The sequence below is a fragment of the Myotis lucifugus genome, unplaced genomic scaffold (assembly GCF_000147115.1).
Source record: "Myotis lucifugus unplaced genomic scaffold, Myoluc2.0 scaffold_19, whole genome shotgun sequence".
In the NCBI taxonomy this organism is placed as follows: domain Eukaryota; kingdom Metazoa; phylum Chordata; class Mammalia; order Chiroptera; family Vespertilionidae; genus Myotis; species Myotis lucifugus.
Genome location: NW_005871067.1, coordinates 4925573 through 4953536, shown reverse-complemented (window position 1 = coordinate 4953536; position 27964 = coordinate 4925573). Strand labels below are relative to the sequence as shown.

The 27964-nt window shown below is 38.3% G+C and overlaps 1 protein-coding gene across 12 annotated transcripts in view; it reads left to right on the top strand.

The window, feature by feature from the left end:
• The window catches only part of XPO4 (exportin 4), a 137612-nt gene that overhangs the window by 78066 nt on the left and 31582 nt on the right, over nt 1-27964 (top strand). For 9 of the 12 annotated variants that reach the window (XR_002828429.1, XR_002828430.1, XM_023751179.1 and 6 more), the window contains 3 exons: nt 2642-2754; nt 7958-8115; nt 8337-8535. Coding sequence is in view for 10 of the 12 variants with exons in the window: in XM_023751179.1 (XP_023606947.1) it covers nt 2642-2754; nt 7958-8115; nt 8337-8535 (470 nt within the window). In the remaining 2 variants the exon portion in view is untranslated. The remainder of the gene's footprint in view (nt 1-2641; nt 2755-7957; nt 8116-8336; nt 8536-27964) is intronic. The other 3 variants (XM_023751180.1, XM_006085502.3, XM_023751185.1) reach the window with 2 other exon arrangements.

Below are 27964 nucleotides of genomic sequence, written 5' to 3'. Positions count from 1 at the left end.
GGTGAGGATTCCCGATGGGGGGTGTGTCCAGTTATGAGTTAGCGGCTGAGGTTTGTTATCAGGCGGCACACACCCCCTTCATGGTGGGGCTCCCCACTGGGGTGCCTGGCCAGCCTGGGTGAGGGGCTGATGGCTGTTTGCCGGCTGGCCACAGCCCCGGGCAACCCAGGCTCCCAGACCCTCCTTGAGCGGAGGCCACAGCGGCTGGAAGCAGTATCTGGGATTTATTTATCTTCTATAATTGAAACTTTGTAGCCTTGAGCGGAGCCCACAGCCGGCCAGGGCAGGCGGGAAGCTTGGCTTCCTCCATTGCCAGGGGCAACCCAAGCCTGTTCGCTCCAGCTCCGTGGCTGCCACCATCTTGGTTGGGTTTATTTCCATATTCGCTCCTGATTGCCTGTGGGCATGGCTTGTGAGTATAGCAGAGGCACGGTCAATTTGCATGTTTCTCTTTTATTAGATAAGATTGCTATTTGCCCTTTATCGTAGAAGTGTCAGAGATGAAGGAAAATTAGTAAAATGTATATGAAAATCTTCTTCCTGTCAGAGTCTGGAGCGCACTGCGGGACACAGAGTCAAGTCCCCACCCACCCGCGTGCACCTTGAAATTGTGCAAGACCCAGACCCGGCTGGCCCCACCCTCATTGGGCGAGATCCAGACCTGGCTAGCCCTACCCCCGTCAAGCCCTGCCGGGTGGGGGGGCATGGCCTCGGGGGGCACAGCCTCAGGTCCCCCGCCCTGGCCCGGGACCACAAAGCCTCAGGTCCCTGCTGATCACTCGTTAAGGCTCGTTACGGTTTGTTACAGGAACCCTGCCTCCGCTGTGGGTGTAGCCATCTTGTGTTACGGGAACCCTTCCTCTTCTGTGGGCGCAGCCATCTTGTGACCGCATGACGGAGTGAGGGTCAATTTACATATTACCTCTATTATATAGGATGATATTTTTAATGGCTCATAATAGGGTTGGGTGGTGGTTCTTCAAAGAAAATCAGCATGACTCTTTGTGAGTGAGGTGCCTTACAAATGAGCTTTCTTGATGGAATGCAGACTTTGTGTCAGAGAAAACCCCTTCCAGGTTCTGAGCTGGAAAACAAAACCACAGGTAGAAACATCTTGTGTTCAATCAGGGTGTTATGAGTGAAGATGATATTGTTAACAGCCTTAGATGTCTAGTGAAAACATGAGATCATTTTAGAAAAGATTAGCACACTGAAAACAAAAACAGTATTTTTAAAAAAATAGGTATTTTTATTGATTTCAGAGAGGAAGGGAGAGGGAGAGAGAGAAACATCAGTGATGAGAGAGAATCATTGATTGGCTGCCTCCTGCATGCCCCCTACTGGGGATCGAGCCCACAACCCAGGTATGTGCCCTTGACTAGAATTGAACCCAGGACCCTTTGGTCCGCAGGTTGACATTCTATCTACTGAGCTGAACCAGCTAAGGCCCAAAACAGTATTCATTGGCTGATTTCTCTTTTCTTTTTAAATTCAGGCTGGCTTTATTGAGTTCCAATAGTTACCTTTTTTTGGTGTTGGGTTCTTCCTACATCTCCACAAGGGGGCAGGTGAGGAACTGAGATGGACCTGATTTGAATCTTACTTTTATTCATCCATTGAGTGGAGTGATTTTTCAAAACCCAGCAATCTGACTCTCTTCTGAAACAAACTATCAACTGTTCCCCTTCTCTTTAGACACAAAATAACATTAGAGATTTAAAAAGGGGGTTAAGCAGTAATATTTAAAAAAAATGGTTTCCAAAACATTGACACAGCCTTTAATGTTCTCTATAAATGATTTGGGGTTTAATAAAGTACAGCAGTTTTGAACTTACATCTAAGTTTTACAAGCTGTACTTTTGGATAACTGTTGTTGCAATTTCTCATGCTATGATGAGAACGTAGCCTAGTGGGTGTATTTCAGCTGGACACTTGATGAGCTATGGGATAGGCAATTACTGTCTTCCCCAGTTCTGAAAGACTTCAGTTATCATATCAGTGTCATTGAGAGAGTTATATTCACAAAGTCTTGTAAATTTATTGTGGTGACTTATGTATGGCAAAGAAAGTATTATTTTAGAAGTATGTTTGATATGAGCACCTGAACACCTACAGACTGATTTTTAGTCTGTGGGATTTTAAAATGAGCATTGATAGTGTTTTATGTGATACAATTATTTATTTGTGTGGAATTGGTATTTGATTACTCTGGTGTGGGAGTTTTTCTTCTTTAATGCAATATATGTTTGTTCTTGAATATATTTCTTTTTGGGGAAATGGTATTTTTCCAAGTAGACTATGTGAGATTCACATTTTGTATATTGATTTCTCTCTTTTTGTATATATTTTGGCATTTGTTTTGCATTAGTGTTCTGCCTTCTGTCACCACTGTTGTTAAGATCTGTGGTCATCAAAATTTCTGTATTCCTGACACTGTTATCTTACATTCCTTTAGCATTCTTTTTTTCAGCACTTAATGCCTTTTATTCCTAAGCTTCATGCATGAATTATGTAGCATATGTGAAGAGGCTTAAACTGTTTCCATTACATTCTTTCTGGATGGCTCCTGTTATATTTCGGGTATATTTATACTTTAGACAAAGTAAGAATGTTATTGTTGTTGACCTTGACACCAGATAACTGGGCAGACATTATATAGCCATGTTTGAATCCTCACAAAATGTGCTGCTAAAGCCAACGGAGTCCTGGCGGGAGGCCCTTCTGGACAGCAGAGTCATGGAGCTTTTCTTTACAGTAAGTTGTACCTTTCCTCTCCGGTGGCAAAGGTCACAGAAGGGCCACTAAAGGAGTGTATGATTCTGTAGTTTTTTTAGGTAAAAATGTACAGATCGCTTTTGTCCTCTAAAGTCTTCGCTTCTAATCAATGTTTCTACTCAAACAAATTACATAGAAATGTTCTTGATATTTTATAAAAGTATATAGAATTATGAAGGGCTTATATCCTAGAACTGAAGTTCTCAAACTTTTTGGTTTCAGGACTCCTTTACACTCTTAAAAATTATTAAGGATTCAAAGAGCTTTTGTATATGTGGGTTGTAACTATTAGCACATTGTGGACCAGTAGTTTTATTGCTAGCTTAACCCAGTGGTCAGATAAGTTTCTATTGAACAAGTACAAAAACGGTTTTACATAAATGTTAAAGGCATGCTTTAAAATTAAATACCCATTGCATTTTGAAGTTATTTATTACATGTTCTTACAAGCTAATATCTTTTTAAAGTATGATACTTTGTAAAACACTGTGTAATATGGAGCGAGAATTCTCGTGATCCGTTTGCAATGTGTTAATATTTACCATATTAAAAATTCAACTAAACTTTAAAACATAATTTATTAATTCATTGTAAAATAGCAATACCAAACCATGACATAATATTTTAATGAACAAATAGCTGTACTTTTGTAAACAAAAAAAAAAGTTTAGTGAGAAGAGTAGCATTGTACATTTTTTTGCAACTGTATCTAATGTTAGGTTTAATACAAGGCAGCCGATCTTATATTTGCTTCTGTTTTCAGTTGGTCGCAGTATTACCATATATAACCTTAGGGTAGCTCCACTGTATACATGTGTGACAGTAAGGATGGAAAAGACAATTATCGTAGTACTGTAGGAAAACAGTTTTGTCCTTCGAGACAACCTGGCAGGGTCCTAGGAACCCTTAGAGATCCCTGGAGCACATTTTGAGAACTGCTCTTCTAGAGTAGTGTACTTTTTATGTACGAATTATCAGTTGTGAATGAAGTTAGGGTTTTTGTATAGAACTTATTTTAACTATAACTTTAAATGGTGCTATTTCTTATTTGCTAAATATAAAGAAGTAAGCAACATATTCCACGTTTGTCCACAACCACAATAAAACAGAAGCTGGGGGAGAGTGTGTGTGTGTGTGTGTGTCTGTGTGTGTGTCTGTGTGTGTCTGTGTGTGTGTCTCTGTGTGTGTGTTTTGGAGGCTGAGTGCTCTTATAGCATGAGCATATTATTTAGGCAGATCTAAGGACGAGGGTAAAGACCCAAATAAAGACCAATTAAAAAGAAAAAAAAGATTTTTGCTTAGTTCCAACCATTAATTATAACTTCTTGCCTTTTCATGTTTTAAAAATATTATGTACTAGTGTTACAACTATGTTCCCTTTTTTGGTTGAACTATTTAAAATATTGTATATATTTAAGAATCTCAAGAACAAGGTTACTCATCCATGGGTGTATAAATTAAGGTGTTTTCTGTGAAAGGTTCAGACTAAGCATTAGCTTTACTTTTTTTCTTTAAAGCAGAAATAATAACTAAAAACACTGTCAGTATCAGAGACCATTGTAACTAAATTGAAAATTCTGTTGCCTTTCTCATCTGGCAGAAATTGTTTTGATATGGATCCAAGTTCAGATCTTGTGTTGCTCATTTGGCTGAAAGTAGACCCCACTCCAGCAGTTAATGAAAAGGTGGAAAACTTGCTGGTAGCCTGGAAATGGTGACTCTAAATCTGAACAGCTGTCTCCACAAACCAGACAGCTGCTCCTGTCAGCTGTGAAAGACCACATGCAGATAACTTTTGAATTTGAAAGTTAACCCTTTTTCATTTTGTTATTGTTTTTTTTGTGTGTGGTGGTGGTGGTTGTGGTTTTTTGTTATTGTTGATCCTGATTCAAGGATATTTTTTTTTCATTGAATTTTAGAGAGAGTGGAAGGGAGGGGAAGAGCGAGAGAGAGAGAGAGAGAGAGAGAGAGTGAAGTGAGAGAGAGAGAGAGAGACAGAAATATCGATGTGAGAGAGACACATCAATTGGGTGCCTCCCGTACGCTTCCCAACCGGGGCTGGGGATCGAGCCTGCAACCGAGGTATGTTACCTTGATCAGAATGAACCTGAGACCCTTCAGTGTGCGCGCTGATGCTCTAACCACTGAGAAAACGAGCTAGGGCTCACTTTTTTATTTCAACATCTTTGTGTTTGTGGCCTCTCACTTTCATTTAAGCAGTTTATAAGCAACTTACATTTTATTTGTTAGCGAAATGACAGTTGAAATCTTAAAATTTCATTCAGTTTTTGTTAAATTTATTTTCTATTATAGGATTCATTACCTAATTGAAAGCAGTTTTCCATGAGATATCACTATTTCTTTATTGAGTAGATAAACATAAATATACGATGCATGGAATCAAGACTTGAAGTATGTTGATTATCTGAATTTAGGAATACTTTAAACCTAAAGTATTGATTTGCCCCTCCAAAGTTTATAGTCTTCTCAATTTTTCTCTCTTCCATAAGGTGTTGGAAAAACCAATCTCATTAATTCTTCCTCCTACCTTATTGTCAGGTTCTTTTTTATCTCGTTTAGGGTCTCTTCTTTCTCTGCTCTTCGCATAAATAGTAGTGTTCCTATGTCAGTTCTGAACTCTGCTGACTGCATACACTTTCCTCAGGCTGCCCCTTCCCCACATAGGACCTCAGGCACCACTTCTACACTGCTGACTCCCAGGTCTATATTCAGCACAAGCTGCTCCAGAGTCCAGGGCCTTGTAATCCTAGTGCTTACTGGAGGCTTGTGTTTGGAAGGTCCACAGACATCTCAGGGTCAGCATGTTCCATAGGAATCATCACCTCACTCACTGGCTCTCTCTGTTCCTTGTCTTCATCCTTATCCTGCTTCATAGTTTATTTACTTCTCTGGATTTTCTGCTAGACTTGGCTTTTCTTTATCCCTCTGCTTCTTTCCTATTTGGGCGATGAATTCAGTTTTAAATGTGTAGAGTGTAATTCAGATATAGTAGAACTCCTTTGTAATGCTGAAATTAGAAGAAGGCATGAACCTACTATATTATGTAAGAATATTGTTTTACAATAGTTTATATGTGGCTCATAGTTCAGAGAGCAGTACAGGTAGGCTCTGAGGACAGTTTCTTATTTTTATTTTACTACATAGTCAATATTAGTTATTTCATTAAAGGTATTCTTTCTTTTGATTTGTCACTACTAGACCAGGAACAAGCAACCATTTAGCTCTCTGGGCAGAGAAGAAACCCACTGTTGTCCCACGTTGCATTGCATCCATTGATATGCATCCCCGGATATCATGTTTAATGTTAGATGCAAGGGCATGATGACAGAAAATCAGTTAGTTTTCAGACAAGGAACTTCCAAATGAGTTGTGTTCAAAACTACATGAATTAGACAATGTGGGCATAGGAATTTGTATAGTTTACACATTTGCTATATAAAACTTAAAATATAGAATATATTTTGAAAAACATTTGCATTGTTCTAGACCAGGCATTGGCAAACTTTTTTTGTAAAGGCCCTTGTGAATATTAGACTGTGCAGACATGTGTTCTCTGAGGCAGCTTGATTGTCGTACAGAAGTAGCTGTAGACAACACCCAAACAGACAAGTGTGGCAGTGTTCAAGTAAAACTGTTATGAACTTCTGTAAAAATCTGGATTTTCATAATTTTTACATTTCTTAAAATATTCTTTGATTATTCCCCCTTCCTCCCCCATATAAAATGTCAAAACCACAGCCATACAAAATGGGCGGGACGCTAGACTAGGCCTGCAGGCCATGGTTTGCCATCCACTACTCTAGACCAAAGAGGGTAACATTTTAAAATATGCCAGTAGATCAGTTAACTTGGTGACTTTTTAGTATTTTAAGTTTCTTAGAACCTTAAGTTCAGGGATTAAATCTTAATGGAATCAGTGGTGAATAAGGATTTTTTTAGTATTTGTTCACTGTGTCCCAGCACTATACCAGTGAATACTTAAGAGACATGTTCTGACTTCAAATAATTATTATGGTTTGCAGAGTCAAAGTGAACATAACCTAAACCAAAAAGAGAATAAATGTTTAAAATTATGCTACATTCAGAAAGCAAAGAGATTTATGTAGGAAAAGAAAGGCTGAAGAAGTTAGATGCTTATGGAAAGTAGAAAATGGTCACAAATTCTTTACTGTTTTCCTTGGCAATTTTAATTAGGTGAGCTCACAGAAATGAAGCATCTTTATTTTATTTTTTTAATTTATATATAATTGATTTCAGAGAGGAAGGGAAGGGGGAGAGAGGTAGCAGTATCAGTGATGAGAGAGAGTCATTGATCGGCTGCCTCCTGCACGCTACTCACTGGGGATGTTCCCCAGGCATGTGCCCTTGACCGGAATGGAACCAGGCCGACAATCTATCCACTGGGCTAAACTGGCTAGGCAAAATGAAGCATCTTTAAAATCTGAGAATATTAGTAACATTGTAAAAGTAGGGAGCAATATAGGAACACTATATGTATACTGGGTGTTTCACATCTACATTGTATCATTGAAATAAAATCTAGATGAGGTTTAAGGTGGATTTAAATATAATTTAAATACAATTATTTTTAAATATTTTAGCATATATTAATGATGTAGGGTAAAATGAGATTGAAACAAATTTTAAGCAATCTCAAGAGTTATTGAGAGAGTGCTTTATGTTTGTTGAATGAATGAATGTCTAGGAATTGAGTGGTATATTGGTTTTCTCCATGTGCAACTGTTTACTTCCACTAAAGCAGCATCTGTATACTCTTGATTGAACTTGTCTGCTAACTTTAGTAAGGAGCTGTAGCGAGGCATAGCTAGCATAATACAGATGACTGTCGTTGCTGTTTTTAGAAGAAGCAGTATGCCTGACTGGCTAGCATCTGTTTCTCTCTTTGTCATAGCATGCTGGAGACAATTCAATGTTCAAAATGTAGGTAGCCCTCAGTTAAAATTAATTGATATGTTTGAAATCATGGACTATAATGTAAAGTGGACTGAGGGACATTCTCAAATTTAGCTTAATTCAGGGATTAATTTTCTAGAAATAACCAGCAATTGTGAAGTTTTCGCTTACCTCATTCAGCATGATAGACATGTGACCCTTACAAAAGAAGAATTTATTTTTATGGATTAGTAATTCTTTCTAACAGGTACATCGAAAAATCAGAGAAGATTCAGATATGGCACAAGATTCTCTGCAGTGCCTCGCCCAGTTAGCTTCTTTGCACGGACCTGTCTTCCCCGATGAAGGAGCACAGGTTGACTACCTAGCACACTTCATTGAGGGTTTACTGAGTACTATCAATGGGTAGGTATACTTGCCCTTTGTCACCAAAAAAGGAACTTTCATGTTTGTCTATATGCTTAACAGTGGTGGAACGAAAGCTAGTGATTTTTTTCCACTTTGTATATTTTGAATTATATGATAATTTGAAATTAATACAGAGACATGCCTTTAAAAATGAATGAATAGGTGAAAAGTTTTGCATGTTTGGAAATGAGTTATTGTAACTTGTCTTCCACCACCAGTAACATTTGTTACCTGGTTTGTAGAATTGAAATAGAAGATTCTGAAGCTGTGGGGATCTCCAGCATTATCAGCAACCTGATAACTGTGTTCCCTCGAAACGTCTTAACTGCCATTCCAAGTGAGCTTTTCTCATCCTTTGTGAACTGCCTCACACACCTCACTTGTTCTTTTGGGCGTAGTGCTGCTTTGGAAGAAGTGGTAAGTGACCATTCTGAATTAATGGTGTCTGTTGTTCACAAGGAAATTTGCTGTGCCTTTGAGACATTTCTCATGACAAGTAGTAATTTTAAGTGAGTGCTAGCAGTTGTTAAAATTGCCCCTTTTTTTGTTTTTATGTGCAAATTACTTGGTAATTTGTGTTTAGAAACACGATTTTTTTTTAAATGTTGTGGATTAAAATCACTTTAGTAGATTAAATGTGTTGGTCTCAAGATTTAACTTTATGATAATTTAGTACCTGAATGTAGGAAATGGAATGAAACGTTTATACTAAGAATTATGTTGAAGTTCCATTTTACAATAAGAACTTTTATGTTTAAATAGTGCTGCTAACTTTGTGGTAGACTAGTAGTTGTGATTATGTGTAACTTTATATATTTATTGAGAATTTTAAAAATTTAGCCTTAAGGAAATTATGTTAATATTATTTGGTTCAAATAATTATAACCTTCTTATTTTGATTAGACTGTGCTCTTTAATTTTTTAATTTTGATACAGTTTAATAGCATATCTTGATAACATTTAAAATGAAGACCAGTAACAGCCACTGAAGATGTTTTTCGGTAAAAATTTTCAAATGTGTATTTTCCAAATTTTGTATTTAATTTGGAAAACATGTACTAGAACTCCTTGAAACACAACTACATTTGTAACAGCTATGGTTAATATCCACATTAATCATGGGAAATCATTGTGCCTTTTTCCCCCTACAAAGTAGTTATTAAATTATAGAATCTAATTATTCTCTTTATGAATCAAAATGTGGATCTTTTTCAAAGATTGTAAGGGTTAAAAGAGTATAGGTATCTGTTAGAATTTCATGCTAAATCTTAACTGAGTTCTTTTGTTGGTAGCCTGGGAGTGTGTTTTTTTTTATCCCTTAGAAGTTCAGAGGATAAAGAACTCTGGAGTGGTTATGCTTATGTGGCTGGGCATCAATAGTTTGATGAGGAAAGGAACCAGGTCAGGCAGACATTTGTATGTTGGAAAAAATGTAGGTAGTAGAGAAATTGGAGCTTAAAGGCATCGTATGTGATTTTCTCAGGGGGAACAATTATGTCTGAAGTATGGACATACAGGGACATTTTAAGTATTTAAGCTTTGTTCAGATCCCTTTCCGATTATCACGGATTCTGAGTCAGTCAGATTTCATTTAACACAGTTTTGTTGTACTTTGTCCCCCTCGCCCTCCCCCCTTTGTATGTTTTCTAAACCAGATGGATTAGGCAGCATGTCCACCTCATATTTAGAAACACAGCTACCTTTTGGTTTCTATTTGTGGTTAAGGATGTTTCTAAATGTTTTATAGAAGAATTGCTGGAAGATACAGAACATTCTTGGTTTGCAGAGTTTTAAGTTTAGAGTTTATTTATTTTGACCAGGAGACAGACAATTTGGCAATGGTTTTTCTCTCAAGGTCACAGTCAGAAATATTAGAATACAGAAACCCTAGACACACTTCCCGAGAAGTGTGCTTGTTTTACAAGAAGGTGTACTCTAGTTATGATATACCTGATAGGTTTCACTGAAGAAAAGTGTTATTTCTTTTCATTAATCATTTCTCTTAACTGATCTGTTTATGACACTTAAAAATGTTTTAAACAATAATTTGTTACCTGTTAAAAAATTTAAAGGGAAAAGGTATGTGTAAAGCTTGCTTGACTTATACTAGCCAATTTGGCAAGGTTGGTGAAGTTTGGCTGGGGTGGGAAGCCACCCCACAGGGTGAACTGCCAGAAGACTGAAGGCATTCTCATTAGTGTCGTCTCATCCTCCCACTGTTTGCATGTGGCTCTTATATGCTGGTCCAAGGACTGGATAGGTGCAGCAGACATCAAAGTACTTGTACCAAAGTGGAGCTTCTGAGACAAAGTTTCCCTGAGTGATTGTGGTGCCAGCACATAATACAGAGTTGAGCCAAGGTGGAAGATGTGTAAAGGAATGATCTTTTAAGTTAAAATAGAAAGATTGCCCTATCCGATTGACTCAGTGGGTAGAGCGTCAGCCTGGGGACTGAAGGGTCCCGGATTCGATTCCGGTCAAGGGCACATACCGCAGTTTGCAGGCTTCTCCCCGGCCCGGGCCCAGGTCATGGCTTGTGCAGGAGGCAACCTATCGGTGTGTTTCTCTCACATCGATGTTTCTCTCTGTCTCTCCCTCTCTCTTCCACTCTCTCTAAAAATCAATGGAAAAATATCCTTAAGTGAGGATTAAAAAATAATAATAAAATAAAATAGAAAAATTGAGGGATATTAAAAAAGCTGTTTTGGGAGTCAGCATGAAACAGAAAGAGTATGAACTTTGGAGGGAGACAGTACCTCATGAGCCAAGTAATCAATCCTGGGCAAATTGCTTACCCTTTATGAGCATGTTTCCTAGTCAATATAGTTGGAATGATAACTTCTGATATTTTATAAAGTGGATTAACTATATGAAGGTGCCTGTACATGTGTATAATAAAATGTGGATTAATAATAATAAATTTTGAGTGCCTGTATTATTTGTACTGTCTTACCAAGTAAGACTAACTTGCAAACCAATAATTTTAATACTAGTTTTCTTTATTATTTTAATTTTGTGAGATTTTTTCTGATTTTCTTTTTTTATATATCAAAGGAACTTCTTTTCCCAATAGGGAAACATTCAGCACATACACTTATCTTATTGTGATATTTTTTTCATAACTACATTTATTTAATATATATGTATATTTATTGATTTCAGAGAGGAAAGGAGAGAGAGATAGAAACATTAGTGATGAGAGAGAATCGTCGATTGGCTGCCTCCTACATGCCCTACACTGGTGATCGAGCCCGCAACCCGTGCATATGCCCGCCATGCGGCCTGGTTCATACCAGCGGGAGGATTGTATCTCTTTAGAAATTTCAAGTGTCTGATCTTGATTATGTTACTGTAGCTGGGGGGGGAGGGGAGAGCATCTTAAGGGGAGGAAAAATTCTTTTTTTTTTAATGGAACAAGTTCATTTTATTTTTTCAATTGATCTTAGAGGGGAAGGGAGGAAGGAATGGAGAGAGAAAGCAAAACATTGATCTGAGGGAGAAACATCGATCAGTTGCCTCCCACATGCACCCTGATGGGGGGTCCAACCCACAACAAACCGAGCCACACCAGCCAGGGCCGAAGAAAAATCCTTGATGTTTGTATGTGTTCATGAAGTACATCCTTGCTCAGTGGCTTTAGCCTGTTTGTAAAGAGATTGTGACAAACCCTCACATTGTAGTAATCTGAAACTGTGCTCAAAAGAGCAATTCTAGCCTTTAACCACGTTGTCCTTGACTGTTAAAATTTCTTGCTATTACTTGTGACTTCCTGAAGCCAAGGACTTTTTCAAACCCCCCCGCCCCCCATAAAGTTATTGTCTGTTGCCAAACTGAAGAGTTAAGAATGTTTGTGGGGATGAAACTATTGACTTAAAAATCCTAACAAAATAATTGTTCATATTTCTACAAACACATGCACTTTAATTCAGTAAAATTTGAAGCTAATATGACTCAAACTCAGTACTCTGGTTTCTTGATTTCTTTTGTCAGTAGATAATTTTAAGTTCAGCCCCCATTAGGTTCATCAGACAGAAGCCATGGTAACTGGTTGAGTTCATTCAGAAACAGCCATCATGCTGCTTAAAAACTGAAATATATGTGTGTTTGGGTGTGTGGAGTGGGTACATAAGGGAGGTGGTTGTAGGTACATTTTATAAAGGAAGAACTTTATACTTAAGTTTAGTGCATTTGTAGCCCATTGTCAAGACCATCAGGACAAGGTAGTAAAGAAAAAATACTTGATGAACTTGTTAGAAGTTCATTCTAGAGTGTGATGCCTCATGACAGCATTTAAGCTTCAGCATTGTTAATTCAGTACTGGTTTCTAGAGCTCCATGGACAGTTACTTTGTGGAGAAGAGATGTGGTCAAAGGAGTTCATTGAGGCCAAATTACAAACTGTGAGTGGGAAGCAAACCTGAGTGATATTTCAGTGATAAGAGGGAAAGCAGTAGCTGACTTTTTGGAGTGATATTTCAGTGATAAGAGGGAAAGCAGTAGCTGACTTTTTGGAATGGTGACGTCAGTACAATGAACCTTAGCTCCTTAGAGGATGAGACTGTTTGGGAAGCCACACTGCACGCCCACCCAGCGGTTCTGATGATACTATGAGAGCAAGACACAGTCTAGCTAGCCCATTATAGGCATTCACTCCCTCTGCTTGAAAGATCAAAGAATTGACTGAGATGCCGGATTATTTGTTTAAACCTTGCATTTACAATGGTCTTCTTTTTAATACGAACAGTAATTTTAGCTCTACTAGGATATTTGGAAGACAATTTGTTATTATTGCATCTTAAATATAGATTCTCATTGAAAGAAGGCTTTAAAAATAATTTTAGTGTTTTATTTAAATTCTGATTGGTTTACAATTTTACCAATGCTGACTTGTCAGTTCTTACTTTTTCAATTTGCTGCACCAGTCCTAGCACACAATCAGTGTTTAAGTGTTACAGACTTCTGGCACATGAAGAGAATAGTGGATTTAGAATAAAGCCAATTTACTAATATAACTATTGTTCCCTATGGCATTAGAAACAACCAGATGTAATGGGTTAGGGGTTCAAAAGAAACACTTCAATGAAGAAGAAAGGGATCTTTCTACCCACGTATGCCAGGGGAATTCCTGAGATATCACTCCAGTGGGAGTGCTGCTGATTAATTCCTTCCATAAATATGTCCTGAATATCTACCATGTGCCTGGCATGGTGCTTAATTCATATGTATTCTTTAGTATTAAGAATTTGGGAATTTGTTATGCATTTCCAAAAGGAAGAAAGTATGTTAATCTAGGAATGCATCATTTAAAAAAACTTGTCAATCACAACTCGAACTCATGGTGTTTTTGTGGGGTATATTTTTAAGTAATCTATCTATAGGACTCATTGAACAGCTGCACTGTTTGTCCACTAAATCAATTTCTCCTGGGGGATTTCAGAAGCCAGGAATATTGTCAGCTGCACAGGTACTTTGAAGTTTAAATAAAAATCACAAGAGAAGGAATTAATTTTATTTTGTATTTGACATTCAAAGACTTCTAAATTCTTTCTTAAAATGGAGAGTTTTACTTATGTTATTACTGTTACATTTCCCCAAATTGCCATATTTGCCTTAAATGATACTGCTACCCTAGAGAAAGAATCTCAGTACTTACACAGATGAATAACAGCATGCACCAATACAGCTCTTCTAGTCTCCATTCCTGCGTTATCCTGTCTCGTGAATGTTTTGCTCTGTGCATTAAATGTGTTATTTGACCTGTCATTGAGGTTTGGGTGTTGTGCCAATGCCTGTAAATGCTCAACTGGCTGTGAAATGTTTCATTTATATAAGGGAAAAATTTTATATAAAAATTCTAAGAATAATAAAATGAGCAACTGTGTACCAACCATCCAGATTAAGAAATAGTATATTGGTAAAACCTGGAGTGTTTAACCCGTTCTGTTACACTCAGCACATTTTTTGTTGCATAAGCTATTTCTGCCAAATGATTTTTTTCATCGTGTTTGCAAATGAACGCTGTCAGTAAACTTTCTGCCAGTGTTCTTGGCACTTTTTTTCCATTCTCTGTGAGCTCTGTTGTGTTTTCATTCCCAAATCCTTGTGAAGAGCAGTATGGCAGCAGTAACCTCCAGCTGGAAATGAGAATACAAAGTCTAAGGTCATGGAACTTCTTCTTCTTCTTTTTTTTTTTTTTTTTTTCAGTTGATCAGCAGCCTAGCCAGGTTCTCTAGCCAGGATCTCCAGCCAAGTTCTCTCATGGAACTTCTTAAAGGTGGTTATTCTTTAGAATAAACTCTTCCATGTGAGAATTAATCACCCATTCCCATCTTACTGCCCTTTTTTTTATGTCTATGACTCAAAGCTTTTAAAAACTAAGTCATGTAATTTATGTTTACATAAGAAGACATTACTAATGATCAAAGATAGAGCTTTCCAATTTCATAGAAAAGATTGGAAGTTGTTATGTTGGTTATTTGATAGTTGTAGAGAAACATCTAATGGGGGATGGCTTATACCAAAAACCTGCTAGTAACTAGTACTGTAGTGGATAGGAATACTTTTGGAGTTTGCAGCATAGCAATTGGATTTAGACCTACTCTACTTGAGATTTATCTTCTATACAAGACTTACCTTGTACATTTCTGCAGTATCTGATATTAGGTATACACGCACACTATATTTTTTACAGCAGTTTTGGATCCACAGCAAAACTGAGGAAAACACAGAATTCCCTTATATCCCTGCCAACACAGTTTTATAAAATCAACATCCCCCACCAGATAGTACAGTTATTAAAGTTGATGAATCAACATTAACATGTCCATATTACTCAAAGTCCACATTCACACTAGGGCTCACTCTTGGTGTTGCACATTCTTTGGGTTGAACAAATGTAGAATGTTATGTATTCACTGTTATAGTATCTCACACAGAGTAGTTTCACTACCCTAAAAATCCTGTGCTCTGCCTATTTATCCTCCTACTTCACCCCCTGGCAACCACAGATATTTTTATTGTCTCAATATATTTTTTTATTTTCCAGAATGTTATATAGCTGGAATCAAACAGTATTGTTAGGTTCAGTTTCTGAAATTTAAAAAAGTGGAGCAATTTACATACTGAAAGTTTTTTTCCAAAGCTTTGTTTGGCAGCATCTTCATAAATATAATTAATGACTTTTTATATATTTACATCAGACAAAGGCAGACTTTTTTTTTTTTTAATGGCTGAAGAGCTGTAGATTTACCCCTATACACTTCCAAGTTAATTATGGGCATTGAAATGTAAGTGCTGATATCATATTTAATCACCTTCCCCACACTTCAGTCCCAAATGGAGTAAAGTGGGGTCAAGTAGTCTCATAAGCTCTAAGCCCGTTTCCAAAGCCTTTCTGGCAGCAGGCCTATCAATACTTAGGGCATGAGCACATAGTGTCTACTTGGGACTCCTCCATCATCACTGTGCACGTGCTCAGGCTTGGCTGCTGGGTGTTGGCCAGGGTGGCCATGGAGCAGGGCCAAGATTTATGAAAAAGCACACGGTTAGGTTTCAGTTCACCATGATTAGACTGAAAGCTCTAGTTGCCAATTGTCATTAACTACATTTCTCACACTTTGCCTGATGAATTACTTGTATTGGTGTTCAAAAGGAGCCAGAAGCCTCTTTAGCAGTTTTTAGTTCTTATTTTAAATTACCATCCAATGAATAGAGGCTCTTACATTCTCTTGAGGTCTTCTCTTTTGTCTTATATCAGGGCTTTATGGGAGGGATTGTTGAACTCTCTGACAACAAAAAGGCTTTTATATTTTGTACTTTTCTGAATATGAATAAGTAAATTACAATACCATGCATGATGTGTATACTGAAGAACAATGAAGGTAGTTTTTGGAAAATGCCCTGCTTCTTCCTTGAGACACTGGAGGTCAGAGATGCTACTCCCTAAGTTCCTCTTAAGATGCGTTACCAGTCTGTTTATTTTGGCAAGAGAAACTGTTAAGACTTAACAAATGATATCTGCAAAGCACATGCTTGTGAAGTATATAAACAGGCCACAGATGTTTCTGTGGGAAGAAACGATCTTATTCATCTTCATATTCCACATGCTTAGCTCTTAGCATTCAATAACTGTTTGTTCATGAATAAAACCACCTTCTGCTGCTGCTAATAACAAATTGAGCATTGTGTTGGCCTTTTTTCACATTGTGTTTGATCATTATCTTTCTTTAGTCCTCAAAACCATCATAGGTGATTTTATTACGTCATATTTGATACAGACATAAAATAAAGCACATAGTTTCTGAAACATAATAAATTGACCATGAGTGAATCCACAACCCAGTGCAAGAATATTACCGGTACCACAGTTGATGGTACTAGTGAGTCCCTCCCATTAAAAAAAGGTTTTTTAAGTTGATTTTAGAGCCTTAGCCGGTTTGGCTCAGTGGGTAGAGTGTCAGCCTTTGGGCTGAAGGGTCCTAGGTTTTATTCCAGTCTAGGAAACATACCTCAATTGCAGGCTTACTCACTGGCCCTGGTTGGGACATGTGCATGAGACAACCAGTTGGTGTGTCTCTCTCACATTGATGTTTCTCTTTCTCTGTCTCTCCCTCTTCCTTCCACTCTCTCTAAACATCAGTGGGAAATATCCTCGGGTGAGAATTAACGAAAATAAAAAAAATTATTTTACAGAGAAAGGAAGGGAGAGTGAGAGTGAGAGAAGCATCAATGTGAGCAAGAAACATCAATTGGTTGCCTCGCATACACACCCCAACAGGGGACCAAATCCACAACCTGGTTGTGTGCCCTGACTGGGAATCAAACTGACAACCTTTCAGTCAACAGGGCAACACTCAACCAATAAAGCCATACTGGCCAGGATGAGCCCCTTCCACTGACAGTATAATTTCCATATACCTTTACCAAGTTTCCCTAATATTACCATGTCTTGACATCACAGTTCTTGCCAAACTTGCAAGTACTGTATAAAACATGGTCTGGAGCAGCGGTCGCCAACTGGTGGTGAGGTCCGAAAGGTTGGCGACCACTGGTCTGGAGGATATGGACATCTTTTTGGGTGCCATTTTGGAGTCTACCACAGTCTGCCTTTCGGCCCCTGAAGATTCACATCTGTCCATCATGCAAAATACACTCATCCTATCCCAACATTCTTCAGAGTCTCAACCCATTGAAGCATCACCTTAAGCCAAGATCTCAGCTAAATATTATCAGTTCAGAAGTCTAAAAAAATCTCATCATATGATGAGAACTTATAAGATTTACTCTCTTAGCAACTTTTAAATATGCAATACAGTATTATTAACTATGGCCACCATACTGTACATTGCATCCTCATGACTTATTTATTTTATAACTAGAGGCCTGATGCACGAAATTCGTGCAAGAGTAGGCCTTACTTCCCCCTGCTGCCGGCACTGATTTCCCTCTGGCACCCGGGAACCAGGCTTCCCTCCGGCCGCCGGCAGGCACCCAGGACCTGGGCTTCCCTCGCAGCTCCAGCTTCGTTCGGTAGGTCGTCTGGAAGGACGTCTGGTCTAATTAGCATATTACACTTTTATTATTATAGATTGGAAATTTGTGCATTTTGATCCTTTTCACCTATTTCGTCCACCTTATTACCTCCATTCCTGGTAACCATCAATCCATTTTCTGTATCTGTGATCTCAGTTTTGTTTGTTTTTTTGTTTTATTTTATTTTTTAGATTCCACGTATACGTGAGATCATTCAGTATTTGTCTTTCTCTGTCAGATTTATTTCACTTAGCATACTGCCTTCAAAGTCCATCCATATTATCACAGATAGCAAGAGTTCATTATTTTATATGGCTGACTAATGTTTCGTGTGTGTGTGTGTGTGTGTGAATATGTCACATTTTCTTTATCCATTCATCCAATGGTGGACACTTAGGTTGTTTCCATGTCTGGCCATCCTATATAATAAAAAGGTAATATGCAAATTGATCCTCACGGCGGAATGACCAGTCGCTATGACACATGCTGACCACCGGGGGAAGACGCTCAATGCAGGAGCTGCCCCCTTGTGTCAGTGTGCTCCCACAGTGGGACCTCCGCTCAGCCAAAAGCTGGGCTGATGGCTGTGAGCGCAGCGGCAGTGGCGGGAGCCCCTCCTGCCTCCTTGGCAGCACTAAGGTTGTCCGACTGATGGCTTACACCCGCTCCCCATGGGGGCACCTAAGCTGTCAGTTGGACATCCCCTGAGTGCTCCCAGGCTGCCAGAGGGATGTCTGACTGCCAGCTTAGGCCCGATCCCCTGGGGAGTGGGCCTAAGCCAGCAGGTGGACATCCCCCAAGGGGTCCCGGACTGCGAGAGGGCGCAGGCCGGGCTGAGGGACAAATTTTCATGCACCAGTCCTCTAGTTGTAAATAATGTTGCAATGAACACATTGGGGGCAGGGGGCATATATTTTTTTGAAATAGTGTTTTTGTTTTCTTTGGATAAATATCTGGAAGTGGAATTGCTGGATCAGATGGTAGTTCTATTTTTATTTTTTTGAGGTACCTTTCTTTATACTGTTTTCCATATTGGTGAAATCCCCAGTCAGGAGCCGGGATCAAACCTGCAACCCAGGTACATTCACATCAACAGTACTGGGGTTGTTGGGTTCCCTTTTCAGCACCTCCTCACCAAAACTTGTTGTTTATTGTCTTTTTGATAATAGCAGTTCTAGTCGGTATGAAGTGAAGCTGGTGGTTTTGATGATAAGTGACAAGCATCTTTTCATGTGTCTGTTGGCCATTTGTAGGTCTTTTTTTTTTTGCTATTGAGTTGTACGAGCTTTTTATATATTTTGAATATTAGCTTCATATCAGATAGATGATTTGAAAATATAAGAAATATTTTTCCCCCCCATTTATTAGGTTGCCTTCTCATTCTGTTGATGATTTCCTTTGCTGTGCAAAAGCTTTGACATAGTGCCATTTGTTTATTTTTACTTTCGTTGCCTTTACTTTTGATATTTATCCTTATTCTTTTGAAGGGTAGCACGTGTTTGCAGCTGATTGGCCTGTTCTTACCAGTAGAATTTTGGTAGTCCAATAGAGTTCCTTTATTTCATTCTCTCTCTCACCCTTTTAGGTCAAGTTGTCAGTGTTTCTGCTGATATAACATTCTCAAGATTCTTGTGGGTCTCCTGTGTATGTCTTGGGGATTCTTGTCATTAGACAAGACGGTCCTCCATAGATCTCCTATTCTCATGTCTCTTCCTAGTTTCTGTTTAGATGGTTGGTTCAGGGGATCCTTGAGTTACATGTGTAATCTCTTCAGCACTACTCTTGGCTTTCTCTCTACAGCAATGCTTTCTTATAATTAACCTCCTCTATTTTAGCATTCCTCTTTTTGTTTTGTTTTGTGATGTAAATCAGCTGGGAATTTCTCAAATCATCAACTCCTGGTTTCTTTTAACATTTCATGCATTAAAATAGCTTTCCTCTTACATTTTACTGTAAGCACCAAGAAGAAACCAGGCTCCACTTTCATTATGGTTCTTGGAAATTGCTCTAGCTAAAATATCCAAGTTCCTCACTAATAAATTGTACTTTTCACACAACTGTAGGATATAATTCAGTTAACTTTTTTGCCACTTTTTAAAAAGGATTGTCTTTCCTCCAGTTTCCAGTAATGTTCCTTATTTCCTTCTGAGTCATCACCAGAAGCACTTTAAAAAAAATTATTTTAGAGAGAGGAAGGCGGGGGAGGAGCACATTGGTGTCTATTGGCTGCCTCATGAACGTGCAAAAAAATAAAAATAAATGAAACATAGTCTTAAGTTGCTTTCCCAAGTTCTAATAACATTGAGCATCTTTTTGTATTGTAAATGTGTAATTCTCATGGTCATTCGTATGAAAGGCTGGATTAGTTCATGGCCCCTTTCCTATAAGGTTATCTTCTCTTACTGATGTGTAGAAATTCTCTATATATATACTGTTGCAGCTCTGTTCTCCCAGCTTGTGGCCCTCTTCTCACTTTATGGTATTTTTTTCTTTAATTTGGAATCACTTTAGATTTACAGAAAAGTTGCCAAGACAGTATAATTTCCATATATCTTTTACCAAGTTTCCCTAATATTATCACTTTGTATAACCATGGTATGTGTCAGAACTAACAAAGTAATAACATTACATTTTTTATTAACTACATGCTTTATTTGGACTTCACCTACTTCCCAACCAGTATCCTTTTTCTATTCCGGGATCCAGTCCCTGGATACCATATTGCATTTAGACTTGATGGTATCTTATGATGAACAGGTGTTCTTCATCTTAGTTGAGCTCATTGTCATTTTTTTATGATTTGCATTATTGGCTTCTTGTTTCAGATACCTACCCTTCCTGTGTTTTCTTCTAAATATTCTAAAAGTTTCATGACCGGGCTGGATAGCTGAGTTGGTTAGTGTTGTCCGATATACAAAGGTTGTGGTTTCAATATCTGGTCAGGGCACATACAAGAGGAAGCAACCAATGAATACATAAGTGGAGCAACAAATCTCTCTCTGTCTCTGTCTCTCTCTCTATCTCACTAAATCAATCAAAAATAATTTTAAAGCCATTTGCCTTTCATGACTACCACTTTAGAATTTAATTTTGGTATCAAGATTTAATTTTATTTCTATATGGCTAATAAAGTATTTTGAGTGATCCTTTATCAGAATTGGAAACAGTTTTTTAAAAAACATGAATAGGAAAGACCTATGGAGGACCCTCTTGTCTAATGACAAGAGTCCCCGAGACACACACAGGAGACCCTGAGATTTTTTCAGCATTCATTCGTTCATTTCTGTTCTATTCCCACCCCCTCCCCAGTTTTTTTTTTTTTTAAATATATTTTTTATTTCAGAGAGGAAGGGAGCGGGGGAGAGAGAGAGAAACATCAATGATGAGAAAGAATCATTGATCAGCTGCCTCCTGCATGCCCCCCACTGAGGATCAAGCCCAAACACGGGCATGTGCCCTTGACCGGAATTGAACCTGGGAACCTTTGGTTCGCAGGCCAACGCTCTATCCACTGAGCCAAACCGGCTAGCCCCCCTCATCCCCACCCCAGTTTTATTGACATACATCATTCTATAAGTTTAAGGTGTATAAAATGATGGCTTGGTATATATTGTGAAATGATAACCACAATAGGTTCTGCTAACATCCATCATCTCATATAGATACAAGAAAGAGAAAAGAAAAAAAAAAGCCCTTGTGGTGTGAAAATTCTTAATATTATCTGCTCTCTTAACAGCTTTCATAGCACACAGCTATGTTAACTATAGTCATCAAGTTGTACATAACATCCCTAGTACTTATTAATCTTATAACTGTAAGCTTGGACCTTTGGACCCCCTTCCTCTAGATCCCTAGCTCTGGTAATCACAAATCCACAAGTCTGTGAGTCTGGTGTTGGTTTCCCCCCACCCCCATATGTGAGATCCTATGGTATTTGTCTTTCTCCGCCTGACTTATTTCATTTAGCATAATGTCTTCAAGGTCCATCCATTATGTCAAAATGGTATGATGGCCTCATTTTTTATGGCTGAGTAATAGTCCATTGTTCGTATGTGTGTATAAAAATTTATTAATCCATTGATGGACACAGGTTGTTTCCATATCTGAACTATTGTAAATAATGCTGCTGTGAACACGGATGTACAGATATCTCTGTGAGATAATGTTCTTGTTTCCTTTGGATATATTTCCAGAAGTGGAACTTCTGGATTGAATGTTAGTTCTTTTATTAATTTTTTTGAGGAATTTCCATACTGGTTTCCATAGTGGTTGATCAATTTACGTTCCCACTAACAGTGCACAGGGTTCCCTTTTCTCCATATCCTCACTAGTACTTGTTATTTATTGTCTTTTTGATGATAGCCATTCCAACGTGTGTGAGTGGACATCTCATTATGACTTTGATTTTCATTTCCCTGATGATTGGTGATGGTGAGCCCCTTTTCATGTACCTGTTGGCCACTTGTATGTCTTCTGTGGATATGAACCTATATCAGATATGTGCTTTGCAAATATTTTTTCTCATTCTTTGTAGGTTGTCTTTTCACTTTGTTTTTCCTGCCAGCAACCTGTATTGAATAGCCCTTCATTTCTCAATAATTTTCTGGAGTACTGCTGTCATATGTCTAGTTTTCACATATAAGTGGGTTTTTCTTGATTGGCCAGTTTGTCTTTCTGCACGCATATTTTGCTTTGTTCTGAGGGGATGTCTGGATATAGTAGGACAGATGTCATTCTTTCCCTCTCTCTGTCCTCCCTCCAATTCTTCAGAAGAGTCTTGGATGTATTTGCTTTTTATTCTTTCATATAAATCTTCTGTTTGTCAAGTTGGGTTATAGGGAACCTTTAATGAAGAATGGACATCACTGCTATATCAGCTCTATCCATAAATGTGGTGTTTTTTATACTAATTTAGTTCTAATTGTCTTCCAGTAAAGGAACAACTTTTTATTTAGTACCTTATATTTTTGTTGCTATTATATCTTTTTTAAACCTGACTTTTCAGGTTGTTCCTGGCATTGAGGAATGCATGCAGTTGGTATTTCTATATTGGTCTGATATGTACTAAATTTAAAAATTCTTACTGATTCTAATAATTTGTCTTTAGTCATTTTAGTTTTCTGTGGACAATTATATCTTCTGTAAATAATGACAATTTTGCTTCTTTGCAGTCTTCACAATTTGTATTTCTTTTTCTTGTACAATGTTGAATACTGAAAACATTTTTTCTGGCTTATCATTAGGAATAGTGTTTGTTATAGGTTTTTGAGCTATCCTTTATCAGAATTGCTAATAGGTTTTTAAATACATGAATGAGTATTGGATATTATTAAATGTATTTATGCTTAATCTGGTAATGTGATACATTGCTTTTGTAGATTTTCTAACACTAAAATTACCCGTGCATTTCTGAATTAAACCCAACTTGATGACCATGTATCGCGGCCCCTTATGAACTGTGTTTGGTATCCGTTATACCAGCCTCACAGATCACTCTCCAGCTTGTCCTCTTTTTCTGTTCTCTTAAAATCAGTTTGTATAAGATAAGATGGGTTTTTTTGTTTTGACTAGTTGACTAGTTGACTAGCTCTCACCTGTGAATTGACTGAGCTGGTATTTTTTTTTGGGGGGGGGGGGGGATTTACACTAACTACAAATTATGGAAGTATCAGTTTTTCTCCAAAGAACAAGCCACATGTTTTTTAGGAATGTGTCTGTTTCTTGCAGGCTAAGTTTTTATTTTTACTTTTTTCTTCACAGTTATAATAACAATTGTATTACTGAGATCACTTCAGATTGCAGTTTTAATGTTTTGAACTGTATATTCATTGGTAAAGTAGTTCAGATAGTGCATAAAATTAAAACTCAAACAATCCCATCACTTTCCATTTTTTTGTTATCTCTTTAATCATACATACAGTTATATAATACCTTCCCCCCACCCCCACCCCTGGTTATAGGCATTCAATACTTAATTCATTATGTTTAAAATTTTTTTTGAAAAGGCAAAAAATTAGAAGTAAACCAAATCATTTGTAGTTTCCCTTTTGAAACTTGTTATATTAATGTTTTTACCCCCCCCCCCATATTTTAAGGCATACTAATTAGACTTAAATAAAATAACATCATTATGTTTATTTATATTCTTAATAGAGACCTGGTGCACGAAATTCATGCACTTGGGGGGTCGGGTCCCTCAGCCCAGCCTGCGCCCTCTTGCAGTCCAGGAGCCCTCGGGAGATGTCCGTCAGTTGGACATCCTTAGTGCTGCCATGGAGGTGGGAGATGCTCCCGCCACCGCTGCTGCATTTGTAAGCCGTGAGTCCGGCTGTGGGAGCACACTGACCACCAAGGGGCAGCTCCTGCATTGAGCGTCTGTCCCCCTGGTGGTCATGCGCGTCATAGCGACCAGTTGTTCTGCCGTTCGGTCGATTTGCATATTAGCCTTTTATTATATAGGATGAGCTTTTCTTATGTCAGCAGTTGGTGTTAGAAATGGTTCAATGAATTTATTTGTGCTGTTTTAAGTAATGCTTCAGCAAATATCCTGTTAGTAAACATTCTTAAGTCAGTTTCCTTTTCAGTTAACCTTTCAACTGGTGTCTTGTTTCACCTAAGGCCACTCTTCACAGCTAATGTTTATGAATCAGGCAGACTTTAGAAGAGTGAATATGTCAGAGAGAAAGACAAAGGGTAGTGAGCATAATAGTTGAAACTTTAGGAATTATTTTATTTTTTTCATAACTCTCTTTGTTTCCTACAAGATTTCTGTTGGCTTATAAAAAGAACATTTAAAATGAAATGGTTATTTACAGCTTGCAAAAGGCCATCAGAATTAAACAAGAGTAGAAAGTCAAGACTAGAGAAAAAGAGCAATCTTGATATATAAGGTATAATTTTATGTGTATACTAGTGGCCCTGTGCACGAAATTCATGCACATTAAAAGGGAATTAATTAGGGGAAATATTTTAATATTGCTATTTGCCCTTTATAATAGAAGTCTCAGAGATGAATGAAAATTAGTAAAATGTATCTGAAAATCTCCCTCCTGTCAGAGTCTGGGGTGCGCCGCGGGACCCAGAGTCAAGTCCCCACACACCCGCACGTGCCTCGAAATCGCTCGAGACACAGACCCAGCCGGCCCCACCCCCGTCAAGCCCCGCAGGGTCGGGGGACGCAGCCTCAGGTCCCCCGTCAAGTCCTGCCGGGTGGGGGGGCACAGCCTCAGGTCCCCTGGCCCGTCACCAGGGCAGGGGGCATAGCCTCAGGTCCCCTGGCGCCGAGGCAGGGGTTGCGGCCTCAGGTCCCCCAGCCCCAGCGCCGGGGTGGGGGGACACGGCCTGAGGTGCCCTGGCATGAGGGCACAAGGGCGTGATGACCATTTGCATATTAGCTCTTTATTTTATAGGATAATAAGTGACTTTTTAGACTTCTTTTAACGATAGGATTTTTTTCTTCATCTTTTTTTTAATATATATTTTTATTGATTTCAGAGAGATAGAAACATCAATGATGAGAGAGAATCACCAATCGGCTGCCTCCTGCACGCCCCCTATTGGGGATTGAGCCTGCAACCTGGGCATATGTCCTTGACTGGAATCGAACCTGGGACCCTTCAGTCTGCAGGCTGATGCTCTATCCACTGAGCCAAACCAGCTAGGCGATTTTTTATATTTGAAGTGTGGGATGGGAGATACAGTTCCTTTTGAAGATCTGTTGCCAAAAGAGGAAGCTCACCTTGCGTCAGGAATTTTTCCTAATTTTTTCCCAAAAAATTTTAATTGATTTTTAGACAGAGAGGAAGGGAGAGGGAGAGAAAAACATCAATGCAAGAGTGAAACAATTTATCAGCTGCTTCCTGTACCAGGGATCAAGTCTGCAACCTGGGCATGTGTCCCGACCAGGAATCAAACCTGCGACCTTTTTGAGCATAGGTCGATGCTTAACCATCTAGCCACACCTGCAAGGGCAATTTTTTAAAAAAATTTTTTTTATTGATTTCAGAGAGGAAGGAAGAGGGAGAGAGAGATAGAAATATCCATGATGAGAGAGAATCATGGATCGGCTGCCTCCTGCAAGTCCCCCACTGGGGATCGAGCCCACAACTTGGGTATGTGCCCTTGACCGGAATTGAACCTGGGACCTTTCAGTTCACAGGCCAATGCTCTATCCACTGAGCCAAACTGGCTAGGGCATTTTTTCTCAATTTAAGTTAAAAAAAAAATCATTTGCTAAGCTTCAATTAGGAGACAATGAATGGAATCCTCTATTTCATTACCATAGATGATGCTTGAACAGATTTTTTACATTCTTTAACTCTCAGTATACTACCAGGGGCTTGTTTTTAGTTTCTTTTTTTAACAGTTCTAACTATTTTAAATATTGATTTAAATATTGTTCTTTCTTGGAGCCTTTGGGACAAAAAGAGCATTTACTATCTTTCAATTGCCTTATGGATATTTCAGATTCTTCCATAAGTCTAAAATTCATTATGGATCTTAGTGATCTGATTTCTCCTGTATCTTGAAATGTTTTGCTGTTTTTATTACCTCAGGAAGTATTTCACCATCACTCATCAATTCCCAGCTATAATTTTAAAAAAGTCTAAAATAATAAGAAAGTGGAAGAATGATGAAATCACCTACAAGGATGACTGTAGTGAACTCAGTCACTACAATGAAATAAACAGCTGCTATTCATTATTTTCAGCTTTTGACTTACATTTTCCAAAGTATGGCATGACCTTTCAAAAAGCTATAAAGGATGTCTGGAGATATTATCTTTTAAGCCTTTTTTTTTTTTTTAAGTTTCATTGAATTCCACTCTATGGAATTAAGAATTTTTCATTTTCTGCTCAGAGTAAAAGAAGAAATTTGCCAGAATAAGACATTTAACTGTGAGAAAAACAAATCAGAAGATGAATGTAAAGAGGTAGCAGCACTCTGGGCTCTTTAATGATGGTGAAGTTGATAGGATAAGTGAAATCTGAGTTCTAGCTGACTCAGATTTCACCTAAATTATCACCAAGAATTCATGAGCAGACAGTATATTTCCAAAGCCATTGCACAGGGAAGCGTCATTCAATATTTGGTGACAAGAATTTGGACTCTCACATTTTATTTATTTATTTTTTATTTCATTTTTATAATCCTTACCCAAGGATATTCTCTCCCCCTCCCCCCCCCCCAATTGATTTTTAGATAGAGTGGAAGGGAGGGAAGGAGGAGGGAGAGTGGGGAGAGAGAGAGAAAGAGGTGAGAGAGACACGTCGATTGGTTGCTTCCAGCACAAGCCTGGACCATGGCTGAGGATTGAACCTGTGACCCAGGTACATGAACTTGACGGGGAATTGAACCTCTGACCCTCTGGTGTACAGGCCAACACTCTAAGCACTAAGCCATGCCAGTCAGGGCTGGACTGTCATATTTTGCTGAAGGATGTTGACAGTGTTTATTTTTTTTTATATTTATGCAACAAAACCTACTTACTATGTTTGTAATTGGATTAGTGCTTATAGCAGTATGTATAGTGGTTGGAAGGAAACATGATGTAGAAATGAAAAAATTGGTTGAATTAATCCTTTTCATTGGTATTTATATATCTTAGTAAATATGTTATCGTATTTATGGAACCAAGAACTTGACTGTCCTTCAAGAAAATTGTAAGCTATCAAAGTTTTCAAAAGGGTAATGCATGTTGATGATATATGTGCAAAAAGAACCAGCAGTCAGTTAGAACCTATTAGAGACAAGTACAATTAATCCTCATATTTCGCAGATTCCATATTTGCACATTTGCCCCATTGCTAAAATCTATTTGTAATTCCAAAATCAGAGCTGGTAGCACTTTCACCATCATTCACAGGCAGGTGCACACAGAGTGATGAATAATAAGAATCTCCTGGCTCGCTTGTTTCCTGCTGAGGTCTAATAAGGCAGTTTCATTTTTGGTGCCCTGCCTTCCTGTTTCGGCCCTTACTAAAGTATCCTGCAAACAGGTGTCCTTTTCATGGTCTCCAGTGATACATTTTCTGCATTTTTGTGTGAAATGGGCTATTCCCTATTTTTGTCATAAGATATTGAAGTTTTTCTTGTGCAGTGACTGACTGAGTGTTTTCACTTTTTAAAATGCCCGTCTGCATTGTGCTGAATGCTGTCTGGTGTTCCAGAGAGCAAGGAGGCTGTGATGTGGACAAATGCAGGTATTAGACAAGCTTCATTCATGCACGAGTTACAGCATTGTTGGCTATGAGTTCATTGTTTATGAATCAACAATGTATATTAAATGAGGTGTCTATAAACAAACACTTAAAACA